The 19,268-nt window shown below is 36.2% G+C and overlaps 3 protein-coding genes across 6 annotated transcripts; 1 reads left to right on the top strand and 2 right to left on the bottom strand.

The window, feature by feature from the left end:
• The first annotated feature begins 2,992 nt into the window (after positions 1-2,992).
• Positions 2,993-4,475, top strand: LOC106759734 (F-box/kelch-repeat protein At1g80440). Its single transcript, XM_014643056.2, has one exon. The coding sequence runs from the start codon at positions 3,218-3,220 to the stop codon at positions 4,298-4,300; it is 1,083 nt and encodes a 360-aa protein (XP_014498542.1). The 5' UTR covers positions 2,993-3,217; the 3' UTR covers positions 4,301-4,475.
• Positions 4,476-7,019: 2,544 nt separating this feature from the next.
• On the bottom strand, positions 7,020-11,341 carry LOC106762638. 2 transcript variants are annotated; one of them, XM_022781410.1, is made up of 7 exons: positions 11,090-11,341; positions 10,809-10,897; positions 9,642-10,723; positions 8,597-9,173; positions 8,278-8,500; positions 7,662-7,718; positions 7,020-7,411 (listed from the first exon to the last, which is right to left on the bottom strand). In XM_022781410.1, the coding sequence occupies exons 3-7, from the start codon at positions 10,630-10,632 to the stop codon at positions 7,166-7,168; spliced, it is 2,094 nt and encodes a 697-aa protein (XP_022637131.1). In that variant the 5' UTR covers positions 10,633-10,723; positions 10,809-10,897; positions 11,090-11,341; the 3' UTR covers positions 7,020-7,165. The 2 variants fall into 2 exon arrangements, with proteins under 2 accessions (XP_022637131.1, XP_014502127.1); XM_014646641.2 differs by lacking the exon at positions 10,809-10,897.
• Positions 11,342-14,596: 3,255 nt separating this feature from the next.
• On the bottom strand, positions 14,597-19,066 carry LOC106762390 (protein MLN51 homolog). 3 transcript variants are annotated; one of them, XM_014646283.2, is made up of 13 exons: positions 18,904-19,065; positions 18,298-18,790; positions 18,092-18,194; positions 17,775-17,989; positions 16,835-17,667; positions 16,477-16,591; positions 16,059-16,217; positions 15,781-15,836; positions 15,646-15,691; positions 15,429-15,492; positions 15,260-15,347; positions 15,055-15,139; positions 14,597-14,959 (listed from the first exon to the last, which is right to left on the bottom strand). In XM_014646283.2, exons 2-10 carry the CDS (start codon positions 18,768-18,770, stop codon positions 15,465-15,467), a joined length of 2,028 nt encoding a protein of 675 aa, XP_014501769.1. In that variant the 5' UTR covers positions 18,771-18,790; positions 18,904-19,065; the 3' UTR covers positions 14,597-14,959; positions 15,055-15,139; positions 15,260-15,347; positions 15,429-15,464. The 3 variants fall into 3 exon arrangements, with proteins under 3 accessions (XP_014501769.1, XP_014501768.1, XP_014501770.1); XM_014646282.2 differs by having other exon boundaries at positions 15,260-15,339; positions 18,298-19,066; XM_014646284.2 differs by lacking the exon at positions 15,260-15,347 and having other exon boundaries at positions 18,298-19,066.
• Between the last annotated feature and the right edge of the window lie 202 nt (positions 19,067-19,268).

The following is a 19,268-nucleotide window of genomic DNA, read 5'->3' on the forward strand; positions in this document are numbered from 1 at the left end:
GAGCGTATATGCGAGTCGAAGTAATAGTATTAAATATACAATTATTTATCTTTTATCTTTTATTTTTATTTATAATTTTAAATATGGATTTGAGATTAGTAAGATTTTAATTTCTTTACACTGAATAATTTGATTTTATTTTTAGTTTTCTATTCCATTTTAAAATCTCTACATTAAACAATTTCATTTCATTTTTATAGTTTTTTGTTCCATTTTAAATAAAAATAATCTTAGAACAAAATTATCTTAGATAGATGCAATTTATAATTATATTAGTAATTTTATTTTAATAATATTCTTATGAAAAAATAACATGGTTTTTCCAGAGAAGACTCGCATGAGAAGACTTATCTTATATTATTTTGGTACTTGAGAGAAAAATTGAAAAAGAAAAATAATTTAACTTTTAAGATTTTTATTGTAGTTATTTTTTATTTCTGTGAGAGGAGCCATTGATTTCTTTTTTTTGGTGTTATAGAGGAAATTTATTTATTTTAATTTTATTACTTTGGTACTTGAGAGAAAAATTGAAAAAGAAAAATAATTCTGTTTTTTTTTTACACGTGAATTTTTGTGTTGTTATATAGTTCCTAACATTTTCATGGGTAAACGATGGCATTTTTACCACCTTTATTTCCTTAGTTATAAAATGGAAGTTTGTAAATTTGTTTCATTATATCCAATAATCATTTAAAAATTGAAATATATATTACTTAAACAGTTAAAACAAATAATAATTTAAATACATTTTTCTCTCGTAATTTTTGAAACACATTTTATAAACAATAATAATTGATTCTGAGAATACTATCTTAATGGATCTAAAATCGAAATATTAATGTTGATTGTCTAGATGAAAAATCATTCTAAAAACTAAAGTTTATTTTCTTAATTTTCTATTAAAGATTTATTTCGTGACATATATAATGTATGTAGTAAAATATGTTTATGAAAATTGTACGGTAGGGACCGGACAGTACCGAAAGGTACACGTGCGGACCACTCGCATAACCCTCCGGCAATCAGGACACACAGCCCGGTTGATGCCGGTGTGATTGCAGAAACGAGCGGACGGTCTGTGAAAGCTAGGATATCAGGAGCTAGGGTTCAGAGGGTTGCTGACTAAGGATGGCGGACACAGACGGACGTCCCGTGCTGCGTGATTAACAGTCAGGACCAGACGCAGACCGGTTATCAAGAGCCTCGCGCTGTCATCGCGAAACGTGTATGGCCCAGGACGACCGTCGAACGCCCGGTCGTCCACAACCACTGGGAATATCATAAGCAATTCCGGATTAAGGTAAATCAAGATTAGTTCCCACGGGCCTACAATTGGGCCGTGATTAAGTTTACACTAATCATGGGCCCATAAGAAAAACTATAAATAAGAGTCAAAGGTAAGAGGTGGTTGGTTACATTGAATGCACATTTATTTCACTCTCTTTCTATCTCTAACTTTAAGAATTGTAACTGACTTGTATAATTAATAGGTACCCGACCGAACCCGACTAAGAATGAGATAGCTAAGAACGAACAAGAGGAAGACGGACGGTTCGTGAGAAAAGTGTGAAGGAGGACTAGAAGGCATCCCGGACCGGAACAAAAATAAAATTTGAGTGGTTTTAAATAACGTTATTATCCCTTATCATATACAGTATATGTTACTGTATATGTTTTTCTTTTAAATAATTAAGCTCAGAATTATTCGAAATCATACCATTGCAAGGAAGGTATAAAGAAAATAAAACAGTATTTTATTTGTTTTTTATACATTTTCTGAGGATTAGAGAAAGATAAGCAACTCTGATATCGGTAACAAGACTATGCTGTTTTATAAGACGTGTATAAATTAAATTAATATGTATTTAAAGTAAAACTATACTTGAATTTGATTTTGTAATTAAATTTTTATTTCATTTTAAATTTATATAATTTGAAATGAACTATTTTGACCATAATGGTTGTTTTTTTTCTGTATTATTAAAATATAATATTACTTCAACCGACATAATAAATTTAGTCAATGGAAGTGCTTTCATCTTAAAAGTGAAAATTCTGTGGTAAGTACACATTAAAAATATAATTAAACTCGAGAGAGACTGGGCCATGGTACACCAAACTATTATCTATTTTGTACATTGTACTTCTTATAGGATTTCCATTATATTATTCTGATCTGAAAAATATTACAGATGATAGAAATTAAATTATGTAACTTTTCAATTTTTTATCATTAGTTATTTTATTTTTTGAGAAAAAATTTACATTAATGGGAAGTAATAGCTAGTTTTCATTCATTAGTAAACTATTTCATTTAATATACAATTTTTGTTTATATCCTTCTACGCGTATTCTTAAATTTAATACAAAATGTATAAAAAGGAAGAAAAACGGCATTCTAAATTACATAATATATTAATGTAAAAAAGTTAAAATAGTTCATCAGATAATTAAGTTTAAAAATGAATAGAAGCAATAAATTAATTTCAAATGGTTTAAAGTAAAAAACAAAAAATAAAAAAATCAAAGTTGTTTTAAATAGATTGGTTGGAACTACAAAACTTATCAAGTGAATGGGTATTTATTTAACATGATTGTTGCTTTCAATGCTCATCTCACCCCTACTTTTTCTGTTTGCCAGTTGCCGGTTAAAACCTTCTAGAACATGATGATATTTTTGCTATTTTATTCTTTAAAATATAATTTTAAATTTAAAAATAATTCTCTGACACTATAAAAGAAACAGTAAAGATGTCAAAGTGATGTGCGGATTTTTTTAATGTGTTTAAGAGAAAAATCAAGCGCCGTTGGTTGTGATTGGAAGCAGAAAACATTATGATGGTGTTTTACCATGTTGACCCCCAGTTGTTTCTTCTATGTGCTTGCAAGTTGCCGGTTTCTGAAAAGCTTCTAGAAGACCCACCGTTTATTTGATATTTATATTTTTAATTTTGTTCACAAATCTCAAAATGAGTGAGAAGTTATCTGGAAGACCATGTGCGCCCCATTGTGATTCTTATAAAACCCTCTCTCTTGTGCGCTTCTCAACACTCACTCTCTTTCAAACTTGAAGATTATCTTTTTCAAATAGCAACCTTTTTCATAAACCCTTGTCACCCTTTTCTCTTTTGATCTCGTAATCGTGTTGCTGTTCATGGGATTTCTCTGATTCAATAACATCATATTCATCTTTTGTTTCCCTCTCTGCTGTTTTACCATGGAGTTGATTTCAGGTCTACCGGAGGACGTTGCCCGAGACTGTTTAATTAGGGTTCCGTATGAGAAATTCGCGACGGTGGCATCCGTCTGCAAAGGTTGGAACTCGGAGGTTTACTCGCCGGAGTTTCACCGTCGGAGGAGAACCACAAAACACGCACAAAAAATCCTTGTCACTGTTCAATCTAAGATAGACTCCGAAAAAACCCGAATCGGCTTGCTTGCGAAGGCCTCTGCGAATCCGGTTTACCGGCTGAGCGTGTTCGAACCGGAGACGGGTCTATGGAGCGAGTTGCCCCTGGGACCCGAACTCGCTTCCGGGTTACCCATGTTCTGTCAGATTGCAGGTGTCGGGTACGAGCTTGTCGTTTTGGGCGGGTGGGACCCAGAATCGTGGAAAGCGTCGAATTCGGTTTTTATCTACAACTTTCTCTCAGCCAAGTGGCGGCGTGGGGCCGACATGCCGGGTGGGCCCCGAACGTTTTTCGCTTGCGCGTCTGATCAAAATCAGACGGTGTATGTAGCGGGCGGGCACGACGAGGAGAAGAACGCGCTGAAGTCCGCGCTTGCGTATGACGTAGCGAACGACGCGTGGGTCCCTCTCCCGGACATGTCACGCGAGCGCGACGAGTGCAAGGCCGTGTTCCGCCGTGGCGCGCTCAGCGTCGTGGGTGGATACTGCACGGAGATGCAGGGGCGGTTCGAGAAGAGCGCGGAGGTTTTCGACGTGGCCACTTGGAAGTGGGGCCCGGTGGAGGAGGAGTTCTTGGATGCGGCCGCGTGTCCTCGAACATGCGTGGACGGAGGCGATGGTGCTGATGGGGAAATGTACATGTGCCGCGGCGGTGACGTGGTGGTGTTGCGGGGAGACACATGGCGTAGGGTTGCGAAGGTACCGAGTGAGATTCGGAACGTTGCGTGCGTGGGAGTGTGGGAAGAGAGCATGTTTGTTATTGGGTCCAGTGGGTTTGGGGAACCGCATATGGGCTTTGTTTTGGATCTGAAGAATGGGGCTTGGGCCAAAGTGGCGAGCCCGGAGGAGTACACTGGGCATTTGCAATCAAGTTGTATTTTTGAAATCTAGTAGCTGAGTTTTTGTTTGGGCCGAGTTCATGTAAATACATCATATGAAGCAACATTTTTGTTTTCTTTAGTTGCTTTGCCTTCTACTCACTTTAGTTCAAGTTTACCTTTAATGGAGTTTTATTGTAAATATATACATATATATAGTTTCATCAAAATCTTTCTGTCTCTTTCAATCAATTTTCAATGAATTTCTAGCTCATAACTATATAAATATAGAATAACATAAAGATATTGTAACTCTGAATTCAACTGAGAGGATTTTCGTAGTTTAGATGAGCGTTGCGTACAAGACTCTTCAACCATCATGATGTCTCTCTTATAAACAAAATTAATTACCTCGATCTTAATTATAATTAAACATGTTATAATGCATCCTTTTGGCAACGTTAGGTTGCCTCAATTATGATAAGAAAGTAGGAATAAAATCAACGCTATTGATGTGATGAACAATTCTATTATATTCTTATCTCTATTTTAATTTGTTGAAATATTTTTAGGTTTTTATAATTTGTATTATTATTTGATTACGGCTTTATTCACATTTTCTTTGACTTAAATTTCAGAGTATACAATGAACTCTTATTTATTAGATACTAGTAGTGTTTGTTGCATTCCTAAAGAGGACTTAAGCAATTTTTAATAACATACACCTTATCCGTTTAAAAAATATTAGTAAAACTATTTCATTGAGATGTACTTATAAGTGTTTTATGGATCAATTTATTTATTGAATCATTCTGAAATATAAAGTAATGATTATCAATTTTAAACATTTAAACTTGACTATTATTTATTATTTTGGTTTGTGAGATTGATGACAATTTTTTTTTAGATTTATTTTTTTAACTCCAAATAAATGTTAAAGTTTTTTTTTTATTTTATTTTACATTTATTATCGTTGGGTCAAATTGAGAAGTTATTTACAAAAGGTATTCTATGGTGGATTCAGATATATTAACAATAAATGCGTATTAAATATAACCAATCTATCACAATATCTTAAACTTGTATTTATAGATTTCATAATGAGTTTAAGTTTAACGTAATTGTTCTTAGCAATAACCTTTGCTTACGGGCAACCATTTGATTCGGTCTTTTCACGGTCCGGTTTTTTGGACATTCCAGACTATTGGAAGTCCCACATCGACTAGAGATAAAACCGATTTATAATATATAAGTGAGGTGCAAATCTCGTCTTAAAAGTCGGTTTTGTGAGATTGAGTTAGACTTAAATTCACTTTCTAATTCAGACTAGTAAAACCATGTGATATTGATTTGATTGAACAATCATACTATACAATTACAATCATTCTTTAAAATCTTTATAAGATTTTAACTTTAATATTATTTTTTTTCTTTTAAGACGAATGTGTGACATGTTCTTATCTTTTATTACATCAAGACTTTTTTATTGTATCAATATATTTTTCATCTTAATCCTCCATATTCCAAAATTATTTTAACAAAAAAAAAGTAATGTTAAATTTGAGGATCATGTCTTCAAATATTGTTTTTTTTTTCTTTACTTTCTTTCTCTTCTCCTCGCGTAACAATCATTTGTAAATTTGTTCAATGATCACTGGAAAAATAAAAATGAAAGAAAGCCAATTGAGTTATAAAAAAAGTGTTTTATGCAAAGAATATCTCAATATAACATATGTTACATACATCACAGAGTTTAACATGTTTTTCAAATATAGAGAAAGAAACAAATAACAGAAAACAACTAAAACAATTGAAGCAAAACGTCTTTTAACATAGAAAAAGAAAAAAAAAGGAAAAAAGTGTGAAAACAATTAAGACAAAATTATCTAATAGAGGAAGTAAATGATAGATAATATAAGTAATATCCTCCTTATAAAACATAACATAAAGTCAATATATAAAAATAAAGGAAGTCTTTACTTTTTGGACTCATACGATAGACCCACTGAGACTTTTTTTTTTTTTTTGTCAGTTTTGTGTGTATAATCATTTAATTATTAAGACGTTTATTCAATAAAATAACTTATTTTCATTGAAGCCAATAAATTCACTCAAAAATTGTTTAGAGTATATTATTTGTACTTACTTTTAAGACAAAAAGTCTGCACAAGTTGGCCACTTCCTGCAACTTGTATTTCCCGACCTTCTTCAATACTCATATGATACTGACACTTAACATTTCAGATAAGAAGCAATAATAAGAAGGTGGATCTGAATACTTCAAAATTAACATTTGTAGATTAAATATAAAATTAATAAATAAGTCAAAAACTGTAGGTGATCCTGATCCTAAGAAGACAGATACTTTAAGAAATAAAAGAATGAAAAAGAAAAAGCGAGATGTTAACTAAGTAATTTGGTTAATGAATTCAAATAGATGTATAAAAAATATATTTTTTCTAATCTTTCAAATATAAGACATAAATTAAGTTTCTATCATATATTATAAGTTTATGTGATTTTCTTTAAAATGAATGAAAGTAAATTTAGTATATTAGTAGTTATTCTTTTGTCTGTGATTATGTTAGAAATAGTGAGTAATTTAAGAAGTATTTGTTGTAATATTTTGATATATTTTGATATTACTTTTATTAATAAAAAAAGTCCTCTTAACTCCATAACTGGACCCATCTACATCGTTTACCTATTTAAAAGTGAGTTTGAAACTAATTTAACTTTACAAAGTTAAATTAGTCCCTAAAATCATATCCTAAAACAGAGATGAATATTGCTTTTTCAGGAACGATATTTATTTCCAAACGAAATAAAGCAGAAAAGCTGGTAATCTTTCCCATAAATTGGACTGAATAGGGTTTGTGCAATCTAATAAAAGAATGGGAGAGTTGCATTGCAAGTACCAAGCAATTACTTCTTTCACTTATTTGCTTCTCATGCACCTAACAATAACCTCTACAAATTTCTTATACATGTGTTGCTTCAAATACATTCGCTGCACCTTCTTTCTTCCTTCCACACCCATTTCCTTCCTTGCAGACTGGTTTTTGAGTAAAAACCGGAGATTCTGTGCGAGAACAAGATTCCCTGGATGTCCAACAGGATGAAGAAGACCTGTAACATTGTGCTCAACAATCTCCTGTGTTCCCCCAGCTTCCGTTCCAAGAACCTACACCGCAGACAATGCACATGGGATGACATAAAAATCAAGTTATCAACTACTTTCACAGAAAAAGTAAATAGAAAATGTAAATATCATTGATCCCACACTAGAGCCACCCATCCCCAAGTGCAGTTTCTTATAACTGGAGCCAAAATGTTATCAGAAGGTATTGCTTTTAGTTCCTGGTTACTGTTACATGCATATGCTTCTGCAATAGCTATCTTATGATGAGTTTAAGGACAAAATGTAGTCATACCGGAAGACCAAACGCCATTGCTTCTATAGTCACACGTCCAAATGTTTCTCCCAGCCCCTGTTCACCATTTTGCTAATCAGCAACAGCTTTACATACTAGAAAATAGTTCTTTCTACAATTAATTCGATTTCTGCATGAAGTAATATCTGGAATGTGTAGATTTAGCAATTATGTCAAGTTGCAAAATGAAATGCTTTTTTTATTATGTTTGGAAGAAAACAGAACCAGAAACTGGATTCATAGTTATTTGCAATACTTTCATTGCAGAATTGTATTAAATCTTAATTTTTATTGATGGAGAAAACTAAACAGGCTAGGTAAAATTCAAGTCTTCAAGACAATATGATTAGAATCCAAATTAGAAAAACAAAGGCAAATATTTCATCTGCTTCAACAAATAATTTACCATGACATCATAATAATATTTCAGACATACTGAAACAATGTTGTCATTTACAAGTAGATTTGTTTGGAACTATATATTATATATGGACGTCAGATTTAAACTATATTCATAAGCACATGCACACTCAACAATGAAAGATACTTACACCTATTTATGTGTGTATAAACATTTCATGTTCTACTTTACAAATAATTTAACTTTTAATCTTACCTGAGAGTTTATAACATAAACATCAGCAGCAGAGTAAAGTGAGGCAACCCTAGTTGTGGCCGGAGTCCAAAAAATTGATTTTGAGGTGTTTGGATGCTGTTCTACGAAATTTAGAAGGCTTTTAACATAATCCGCCTTGTTACTCTTTGATCCAACAGAACCAATAAGAAGCTTGAGAGATTGTTGAATTGTTCCTTTGTCATTAGGCAAAACTTGTTTCCTCCTATGAATGTCAAAATTCTCATGATCAGTGGAACATACAAAAACTGTATACTTTACAACCATAAATTATAAAACCTTTTTTTTAGATTCATGTAACCTGCTTAAGATATCATTCGAAGCTACTTTGCCATTCTTCATCACCGGCAACAATTTTCTATTGCGATGCTTTCTAGCCAGGGTAGATATGCCTTCCTTCATAGTTGACACCTTTTTCATTTTCTTATCATCTTGCAACAATCCTTGTTCAAGTACTGAGCTTACTGATTCAAGAAGCAATAGCTGGCCCTTCCCAGGGTTGATGCTACTAAGTGATATCACAAGCATGTCATTATCAGTTAGGCCAATTTCTTTTCGGACTGATTCTCGCAATAACTGCTTTTTCTCCACCATTTTCTCAGTACTAAAGGATGGAGTGTTAAGTGTTGAAGGAATACCAGCTACAAACGCCAGTTCATCATTGACAGACAATGGAACAATTTCAGGGTAGGATCTAAGTTTTATCCTTTCCTCTTCACACCACTTTTGCCACTGTTTAGATTGTGATTCAGAAAGAAAAACCAACATCTTTACTCTGCCCAATACATCTTTGGAACGATCAAAGTACTCTCGACGATTTTCCATAATCCACCAGGCAACTTGGCTTGCACCAGCAGGGAAATGTTCGATATATTGTTCTGGAAGCATATAAAAGGATAATGATTTTCTATCAAGACATGTAGAGAAGTGGAATTACAAAACACGCATTGACAAATTGTAAACTACAAAAAAATATACCAGTCTTCAACTTGATAACAGTAGAAGATTCCAATCTATCAATAGAGCAATATGCATACCTCCATGTAAAATCAAAATCAATTGTTTTAACAATTTCCACAGTTCAAACTTCAAAATATTAAAAGGTTGGAAGTTTATATTTATACGCAGGAATTAAGGCATGGTGGTGAGGATCCTCTGCCAATGCCATTTAATGAGACAATCGAATTATATAATATTGTATCCTTGCATGACAGGTTTAAAAATGATTGTACCAATTATTCCAGAACTAGTTTGAGATTAATAACTAAGCCTTTGACAAACGTCGACTACTTTCTGACACTAAAAACCACAATATACATAGTGAATTGTCACCAATGTGTTCTTACCAATCCATGATGCACAGACAGCTGAACCAGCAATGACAAGATCGGCCTTCATTGCAGTTTTGAAGCTGAGATCAGCTTTGTCCTCAACCACCTTGATCCGTCTCCTAGTAAGCTCTGACATCAAACCACCTTTCTTGCTAAGCACAACAGCTGAAACCGTAGCCCCACAGCTCAAAAGTTCTGTTCCCAACTCCATCATTGAAAGTGGAGCTCCAGTCATGGAAAGCTCATGAAATATCAAGATAAATCTTCGGGACCAAACCAGACGTGCAAAGTCCTCCTTCCTGTTACATGTCCCAGAACGTTTCTCTGGACTCCATTCCAGAATCCTATCCTCCACTGAGCCAAACGGACCAACAAGCAATCCATACGTACTATTGGCCGTAGGAATTTCTGGCTCCTGCTCCTCTATATCAGCGTTCTTAACTTCTGTAGTTGGTTTCAGCTTACCACTTGATTTACCTTTCAAAGCACGTCTTCTCCTGCTCCTCTTCTTTGAGCTCGTTTTACGATGTAAGGAAACATCATTGCCTTTCTTGGCCAAAGCTACATTTATAGTTTTACTAGTCCCTGCTATATTTGCATCAGTCTCATTATTAGCAGACAATGAATTATCACTAGCAAGCAAATCACGGCGCTGAACCTGTTCGGCGTCAGAGCCAGTATTTCGCGGCCCCGTTCCAAAGCCAGAAAATTCCTCCTTCTTATCACTATGAGCCCACCATGACTGAACGAAAAATCCAAGATAAGCCCAGAGGGTAATTAGAAGCAACCAAAAAAGTAAACGATTGCTCCGAAACCACAGTGCCCCGCCTACACTGTTCCTTCCTTCTCTTCTTGGTGTGCGGCCAGAATTCAGTCTCCGAAATGACGGCGAATTTCGCGGACTTGATCTTCCAGATAACGTTGATTTAAAACTGCCACCTAACCTCAATGAAGTCTGCTTAGCCAAATTAGGCTGAAATTCCCCTCTATTGCTGCTTTCCTCCATTAGCTTCCTGAACTATCATATCACTAAAAAAGTATCACTCGAAATCCAATTACAGGCCTCCAAGAACGCTTCAAGCTCGAACAATATTTTTCTGAATTCACCACACAAAAGAAGCATTTTTCCCCATCATAATTCATCCAAAGAGAAAGAAAGAAAGAAAGAAAAATAATTTTTACAAGTTCTCCAAAACATTCAACAGTTCGTTTCTTGTTATTCTCTTCCCTAGACTCTCAAGATTGCTCCGTCTATCGTCCTACGAAAACCACTGGAAGTAAAGTGATACAATTTCATTTAGCTGATTGTAAGGAAACAGAGTTGGGTTTGTTTCTATTTATTTATTCCAAACCAAAAGAGGAAACGCAAAACATTGCAACAAATGAAGAAGGTAGAGTTACTTAACCAAGAAACCTATGAGGTAAAAATGGCAAAATAGCAGAAGAGGATAGAGGGGCATTACATGAATCGTTCAAGATCTGTCTATGGTTGGGTTTGAAGAGCGATTCTTGAAGCTTGTTCTTCGATTGAACGCTGAACTTAGCTTCTTTCAACACATTCAACAGCAATACACGTTGAAGAGCTCAGAGCGAGAAAGAGAAAGTTTGCAGCGACACTGTGGGAAGTTCTGAGAGTTATTTCAGCGAGATGGAAAGAAACATTTACAATACCACGTGCGTCCTGCACGTGCCATCATTCCCAATTTCAATCCCAGCCACTGCACTGCACCGTCGGTAGCCTCGTCCTGAGATTCTGACTGTTGGATCAATCCAACGACCTTCCTGGCGTTTGACTTAGGTCCCACACTTTGACTTTATTGTCTTTAGTTCAATCATCCAATCAGCTAGTAAGTGATTTATTTAGTAATGATTGATTTGTTAAGATTATTTAGCACACGAATATATGATAACAATAAAATAATGGTTTAATCCTATAATGTATTTGTAATTTTTTGGATTTTTAAAATATTTTTTGAATTACATTTCTTTTTATTTTCAAGGTTTAATATATCATTTGGTCCCTACTTTTATGGGTTTGGTTCAAAATGATCATACCTTTTAAAAAAATTCAGTAAGGTCCTATATTTCGCTAAAAAATGTTCATTTTGGTCCTTTTTGCTAATGTCGTTAAAAACTTAACAGTGCTAATGCCACCGTGGCCATACGTGAATGAACTGGAAAGTTTTATAATTATGTGTTGTTACACTGTGTAAATATTTAAAAAAATTAAAATGACGTAAGGTCATCATTTTCCTCTAGCTTTTCTTTCTTTTTATTTTCCTCACCACCTACGCCAAACCTGTCATTTTCTCTTTCTCTCTCACAGCCTTTCATTAACATGAATGCAGAACTGTATATTGTAGTAGTAACATGCAAAACTTGACAGTGAAAAAGAGTTACACCATTTTCTATAATACAACCCAAAGTCAAGTCCTGAACCCCTCCTTTTTCTCTGTCATCAGAAGAACAACCACAACCAAAGTAAGAAGAAGAACAAGTCATCTTAAATTAAGTTTTAATAAGAATTTCATAATTTCCTTTTCTTTATGAACCAGGCATGGGAACAATCTGATGGGGATAAAATATTGGTTTGATACAAAAACCTTAGTACTTGGCAGTGGTCGGTGGCCCTAGAAATAGAGGTGTAAAAGGTAGTGACTTTCACGGTAACGAGATAGAATCGGAGGTTGGAGATGGAATGGGCAGCTGGAAACCCTAATTACATCATGGTCAATTGATGAAAATACCTAAATTTAACACAAAATCAAATTAAACCCTAACCCCCAAATTCCTGACAGATCAAATTTCCAAACATACGATAGTCTTTTGTGAGACTCCTCTCACCTTCGAAAACCTGAATGGAGACAGTGGTCTGTTGGTCCTGGTAGGTGGTAAACACCTGAGATTTCTTTGTTGGGATAACAATGTTTCTGGGAATCAACTTTGTCATCACTCTACCAACAGTTTCAATTCCAAGGGTGAAGGGAGCCACATCCAGGAGAAGGATATCTTTGGTTTCTTCACCCCCTCTGTGCTCAATATGCTTCCTTGCATTAAAGCACCATAGGCAATTGCTTCAACCCAAAAATGGCATAAGGTATTTTAATTTAACCTATTTTACTTTTTTTATCTTAATTATTTACACATGTCAATGACTTCACACAACCACGTAAGCTTTTAATTTAACAGCTCATCACCGTTTTGCCATGCTAGCATATGCACCGTTAAGATTTTAACGCCGTTTGTCAAAAGGACGATATTGAACAATTTTTAATGAAATATGGGACCTTAGTGAACTTTTTTCAAAGGTGGGACTATTTTGAACCAAAACATCATAAGAAGGGACCAAATGATGTATTAAACCTATTTTTAATTTCCTTACAATCTCGCACAGAACCAAGCGAAAGGGAGTTGAATGAGTAATAATCGAACCGAACCGAACCGAACCCGAAACCAAACCAAACCGCACCGAACCCAACCGCACTATACTGAACCGAACCGAACCGAACACCTCTAAACTAAACTGAACCAAGTTGAGATGACCGAAACGACATGAACCAAAGTGACCCAACTCGACCAAACCGAACCAAATTGAGATAATCGAACCGACATGTCCGAAGTGACCCAAGTCGACCAAACCCGACCTGACCCAATCGAACTTGAACTGAACATAACCAAGCCAAAGTGAATCGCATTGTACTCGACCCGCACCAACCGAACCCTATCCGACCCAATCCGAACTGAACCCGCCTCGACCTAAGCCAAACCAAACAAAGTCGAGCCATACTAAATCAAATAGAATTGAGTCAAAGTCAAACCAAACCAAATCGAATAGATCAAACTGTACCGAACCCGACCCGATCCGACCCGACTAGACCTGATGGGTCAAAACCGAACCAAACAAAGATGAACCAACATGATACAAAATGACCCAATTCAACCAAATCCAACCCAATCAAACCCAACTCGACCCGAACTGAATTGACTCTATCCAACCTAACCCAAACCGAACATAACCGAGCAAAACTGAATCGTCCTATACTTCATCCGCATTGTCCCAACCATGTCCAACCCGACCCGAATTGATGTAATCGCACATACCACACTGCGTCACACCAACCTAACCCTACCCGAACTGAACCCATCCCAACTAAACTGAACCAAACCAAGCCGAACCAAACTAAGTTGAGTCAAACTAAATCAAACAAAATTAAGTCAAGTTGAACCTAACAAATCAAATTGTACCAAACTAAATCGAACGAAGCCAAACCAAGTCAAACTGACTCGAGTCGAGCCAAAGCAAGCTAAGTCGAACAATTTGAGTCAAGATGAGCCAATCTAAAACGAACCAAATTGAATCGAGACAAGTCAAACCAAGCCAAACAAACTAAATGGAGTTAAGCCAATCAAACCTAGCCAAGCAAAACTAAGTCGAATCAAACTAAACTGACCAGAGCATACTATAACAAACCAAAACAAACTGAGGCAAACCAAAAGAACTAAACAAATCAAACTAAACTAAACCAAATAAAATTGAATCGAACCAAATAAATCCAAGTCAACTAATTTGCAAAAAACTATCCTAACTCATTTTTGTTCAAGTTAGAGTATAAAACTAGAGTATTCTATCAAAGTGAAAACAAAAAATTAAACAATTTCACATTTATTGTTAAATTGAAAGTAACTTCCCCCATACTTTCAGAATTCTTTATTCTATTCTATTGCGGAGGCACTAATCATCAAAGGCCACTTTCTGGAATCAAACATTAAAATAAATCTCAAAGGACTTTAAAATTTTCAGTTCCTAGACAGAATTAAATTTAATTTTAAGCATCTAAAGTATTATTTATTGGCCTTTTCAATCGTGAAATAGAACTTTAAATTATTTATTATAAATAACAGCCAGAGTATTTATTATCTCTAACGCAACGTTTAATAGCATATCTAAATCTAAATTAAATCCAAGTATAGAATATCAAACCTGTTCTTGGTAACAAAATACTATATATTAACTTCCTTTCATAATACGACGTCTGAGTTTCAAGTGTTGACAGAAGAAACAAAAGAAATTCAGAAGGCAAAAATAGCACGCAGTCAAAAAACACTTGGATGAATGTGGAAAAATATAAAGGATTACACTATTAACGGCTCACGATAATTTACCATAAGTAAAATACCATAACAATAAGAAAACCATTTACACGAGAAATTCTTAACTCCACGAGCAAATCAGTTGCTGCAAAACAATCGTCGTTCTTTCCCCACATCTATAGTTGTAGAAAAGCCTGCCTATGTTTCTCACGAGCTTAACGAAAGCAAAACGCAAGAAAAATCTGAAAAGACAACAATTATCATTTAGTTTCCTCAGCAACTACACAAAAGACATAACTGCAAATTCATATATACATGCGAACGATCGTGTACATACCGCACAATTACACAAGCAACTACCACCTGCCAAGCTGCAATTAACCTTCTTTAAATGGACAACAGCGTGAACAGGCGGTTATATACTGCAAGGAATGAAATTGAATACGGGGAGAGAAAAGAGGTCCATCAGTGTACATAGTCCAAGGTAAGCCTAACAAATAAATTAAAAAATATTCCCCGCAAAATACAAGTTCTATAATCACCTAAAAATTCTTGAAACATATCGCTGCCCAAAGTACTCCAGAACAAAAGCTGGAGGACAAAGGACCAGTAGGAAGAAGGCCTGTGATACTAAAATTACGAAAACTTAGAAAAACGTAACAATAAGAAGAAAAATAATGTGCATCAATCGAGGGCAATAACAAACCTTACCTTCTTATTCAAACAAGTTGCATTCTATATAATACTTCACTGCCCAAAGTTCATCTCCGAGTATCTGCATGGAACATAAGCAAAATTAATTGAGTTTATGTTGATCTAATTAAAAAAGGAGCCACCATTAAACAAAAAAAAACAGCTAAAACCATGCTCAATCATTCACAAAAAGAAAACTCATTATATGAATAGAATGTCTCAAAAATCAACTTGCCTGCGGGGTTTATTATGCCGCTGTCCAAACTCATCATTTACAGTCTCTGCATACAGATCAATTTTGAAAAATAAATTATTTACAACCAATGAAAACGAGTAAACATTATCAAAGGAAAGGAATATCAATGCGTACCAGACTTTGGTGGTGCCTTCCATTCATTGCTACCTTTATTCACATTATTTTCCTTGCTGCAAACATTCAATCATAAAAACATAAATCATAAAACAAAAAAAAGCTGCAGAAACATAAATACTTCATCATAAACACCTCTTCCAAACCCACACAAAACAAATGGAATAGATTGATAAAACACAAATATCACCAGTCATGCCAAGCCATAAAATTTTAAGTAAAATATAGTTAAAGCGTAAAACAATACGAATTCTTAATAAAGCTATAAGAGAACCAACCTTGAAGTAGCTGTTGCGGATGTCTGCCCTGATTGTCGTGCATGATAAGCACCATCAACAGTGAGATAGGGTGGACAGTATGTGGCCCCTAAAGCACCTGCCGCCCCTAAAGCTCCAGCAGCCCCTAAAGCTCCTGCTGCTCCAGTCAAAACCGGTAGCCTAAACCAAAAAATAGGTAGCTAATTAGTTTTCCAGAAGGGAACTAAAACCTAACAAAAGTTTATTTTTTTCACAAAGAATGAGACGCTTGTGTGTATGGAAATTCCAAACATTAGTTGATTAGAGTAGTAAAATATAATATTGATTATAAATTTCTTCGTGAAAATTGCAATGTGCACCACACACGGATGCACATACTAAGGATGGAGATTTCAACCATTTTAACATGCGAATAACATTCGATCATTAATACCCTTACCATGTCATTTCAGAGTTTCCCAAACCAAGTTGAGGCTGAGCAACATATCCAGGGAATGCCATGCCAACCGCAGGAACTCCTAAGCCACCAGGATGCTGCCCACCAAATTGCATAACTGTGCCACACCAGTGCCAATTGAAAATCAGAAAAAATGATCAAAGAATACAAAAAATATATGCATCTGTTGTGAAAGATTCACAAGTATAAACACAACAAAACCAGCGGATGTTCAAAACGCGCTCGGCAACATTGTATAACAATGACGGAAATGAAAATTGACAATAATTACATTGGATTCCAAACTTCCGCTATAACGGCACTATGATACTAAAAGAGAAGATTGCGGATTAAAACTGACCTGGCAAAAAGGTTGGAAAGTTCTGATCTCCATGATTACCATTGATATTTCCAGCAGTACCCATAGTTCCACCATAAACAAAAGAACCCCTTCCGCTACCCTGGGAAGCCTCCCTTCCCTTCCCAACCAACGCACCCTTCAATTTACCTGATTCCGAAGCTGCCTCAATTTCTCCAGAATCCAATGAACCAATTGCAGCGGTTGTGATTGGGGGAGATGAAGCCTGAGACCCAGTACCAGGTCGATGACCCAACTGTGGAGCAGGGGCTTGCACAGACGGAGAAGTTCGCCCAGGAGCAGTTCTCTGAATAGCCTGGAGTTGAGTTGGATCAATTTTACCAGCTTGATTATGAGAAGCAGCAGGCTGATAATTCATCTGCACTGGCACTGCTCCACCCCTTCCAGTACCTCTTGGATGAGTAGATTGAGATGCATTAACTCCAGAAGATCCAGGTGGCGGCATATGCAAATTGTTAAAAGCTTTCCCAACAGATGGGGCGCCAGGCCCATCAATATACAACTTCTCCATGCTGACATGATCGACAACATTCTTTCCCCGGAGAAGTACGTTGTTCTGTTGAACCAAAAATCCCTCATCGACAACACCAGGCCGAGCGTTCCTACTCGAAGCAGCAATTGGGATATCCCCTTTTGATGTCACACTTGTATCTTTGTTGGAAGAACTCGAAGGGTAAAAAGGGGGAGAAGCATAATTCAAATTTGATGCAAAGACCTGTTTCTTAGAAGGTACAGGATCGGGTTCTGAATTAGAGACAGGGGTGAAAGTTTTCCCTGAACCACCATGCGAAACTTTCTCAGGCTGTTTCCCGTATCTTAGAAAATGACATAACAAGATTACGATCAGAAACCTTTAATATGTATAACATGTATAGGTAGCACAAATCCAACTGGTCTTATATAATACAAAATCTGTACTCACTGTTTATTTTGCACATGAGATGCTGAATCATTGCTCTTATTAGTAGGCTCGTACCTACGGGGTCCTCTCCCTCGCACAACACTCTTGGGTGCCTGTGTTTGATTGCCTCTGTTATCATACCCTTTTCTGTTACCTCGGACATATCCTCCACTGCGATCAACACCTCGTGTTTTACCTCCACGACCTCGATAACTACCCTTAGAAGGTCTCCTTCCCTAAATTTTACACAGATTACATAACAAGGTCTCTTTCACTTCAAGAAGAAAAATAAAAAGTTAAAGAAATTTGTTCCAAGTAATTCACAAATCGATCATCACCTCTTTGTATTGCCTTTCTTGCAGAGAAATTTCCTCAAACTTATCATGTCCCCATTTCCTGTCATCCTTGGACTCCCAGAGTCTCCTTCCACCACGCATGCGCCTAACAAGATAACAAACACAAACATAAAAACAAAAAAACCTTAAAATCAACGGCGTAACACTGCATACAAATCAAGTATAGGTTACATTAAAGATTTAGACACCTGTGGCGTGCACCGGCATTATCCCTGAAGCGATCATCGTGCATATAAAATGCTCCAGCAGTGGGCACCGCAAACGGTTCATTCTCCTTCTTCTCTTCATCATCTCCATTCCCAGATTCCTCCAAAGGGCCTTTAACATCAGCATCGGAGTCCTTAACTACTGTTCCATTCAAACCTCTTTCCTCTCCAACCTTACCCTCATCCTCTTCCTCTTCCAACAACTCTTCTTCCTCCTCCTCTTCTTCTTCCTCTTCTTCCAATTCTTCTTCGTCGTCATAATCTGCCACGCCACCCTCACCGTCGGAATCATCGGAATGGGTTATCCGGCGATCGACTGCGGTGTTTCTCGCGTCGGTGTCAGCGTCGCCTTCCTCATCATCACTGGCCTCGCGCCTTCTCCGCATTGCGAGCGATCTCGTGGCCTCTTCGGGATCACTCTCGTAGTCAAGCCCTTCTTCACCTGCCGTAGCCATTCCTAAAACCCCTCAAAAGCCTAAAAACCCAAAAATCTGAATCAATCGCAACCACCAAAACACACGAAAAACACGACCACAAAAAAACAAAAGCGAATGAACGAATTGGAAACCCAAAATTATTTGAACGCACGAGAGGGGAAGAAAGAAGGGTCAGATAGATGAAACCCTAGATTATGAGTGGGAGTGGGAGGAAAGGTTTGCGACTTGCGAAAGGAAACCCTAGATTAAATAAATTTGGGACATTTGATTTTGTGTCGTTGGAATTGAAACGGAGAGACGAAGAAAGAAGACTCTAAAAAGCGGAAGGGTTGTGGTGGAATTATCTTATCACCGGGGGTATTTCAGTAAATTCAACTCGGTTCGGGATTTGGAGTAAGCGATTGGGTTGTCTACTGACTACTGACTTGGACAACACGTGAGAGATGGCTCCAGTTTATGCCACCATTTAATTTATTTAATTATTTAATATAAACCTAAAATAATAAAACATACTTA

Source organism: Vigna radiata, chromosome 5, assembly GCF_000741045.1.
Source record: "Vigna radiata var. radiata cultivar VC1973A chromosome 5, Vradiata_ver6, whole genome shotgun sequence".
Lineage (NCBI taxonomy): Eukaryota > Viridiplantae > Streptophyta > Magnoliopsida > Fabales > Fabaceae > Vigna > Vigna radiata.

What these genes read in the sequence shown, in the direction of transcription:
- LOC106762390 (XM_014646284.2), bottom strand. Translation starts at nt 18,770, where the DNA reads ATGGCTACGGCAGGTGAAGAAGGGCTTGACTACGAGAGTGATCCCGAA. An exon ending in GGAAACTCTGAAATGACATG is followed by an intron (nt 16,218 to 16,476) that starts GTAAGGGTATTA and finishes TTTTTGGTTTAG; the next exon opens with GCTACCGGTTTTGACTGGAG. An exon ending in GAAGGCACCACCAAAGTCTG is followed by an intron (nt 15,692 to 15,780) that starts GTACGCATTGAT and finishes ATCTGTATGCAG; the next exon opens with AGACTGTAAATGATGAGTTT.
- LOC106759734 (XM_014643056.2), top strand. Translation starts at nt 3,218, where the DNA reads ATGGAGTTGATTTCAGGTCTACCGGAGGACGTTGCCCGAGACTGTTTA.
- LOC106762638 (XM_014646641.2), bottom strand. Translation starts at nt 10,632, where the DNA reads ATGGAGGAAAGCAGCAATAGAGGGGAATTTCAGCCTAATTTGGCTAAG. An exon ending in TCGAATGATATCTTAAGCAG is followed by an intron (nt 8,501 to 8,596) that starts GTTACATGAATC and finishes TGACATTCATAG; the next exon opens with GAGGAAACAAGTTTTGCCTA. An exon ending in CAATGGCGTTTGGTCTTCCG is followed by an intron (nt 7,412 to 7,661) that starts GTATGACTACAT and finishes TCTGCGGTGTAG; the next exon opens with GTTCTTGGAACGGAAGCTGG.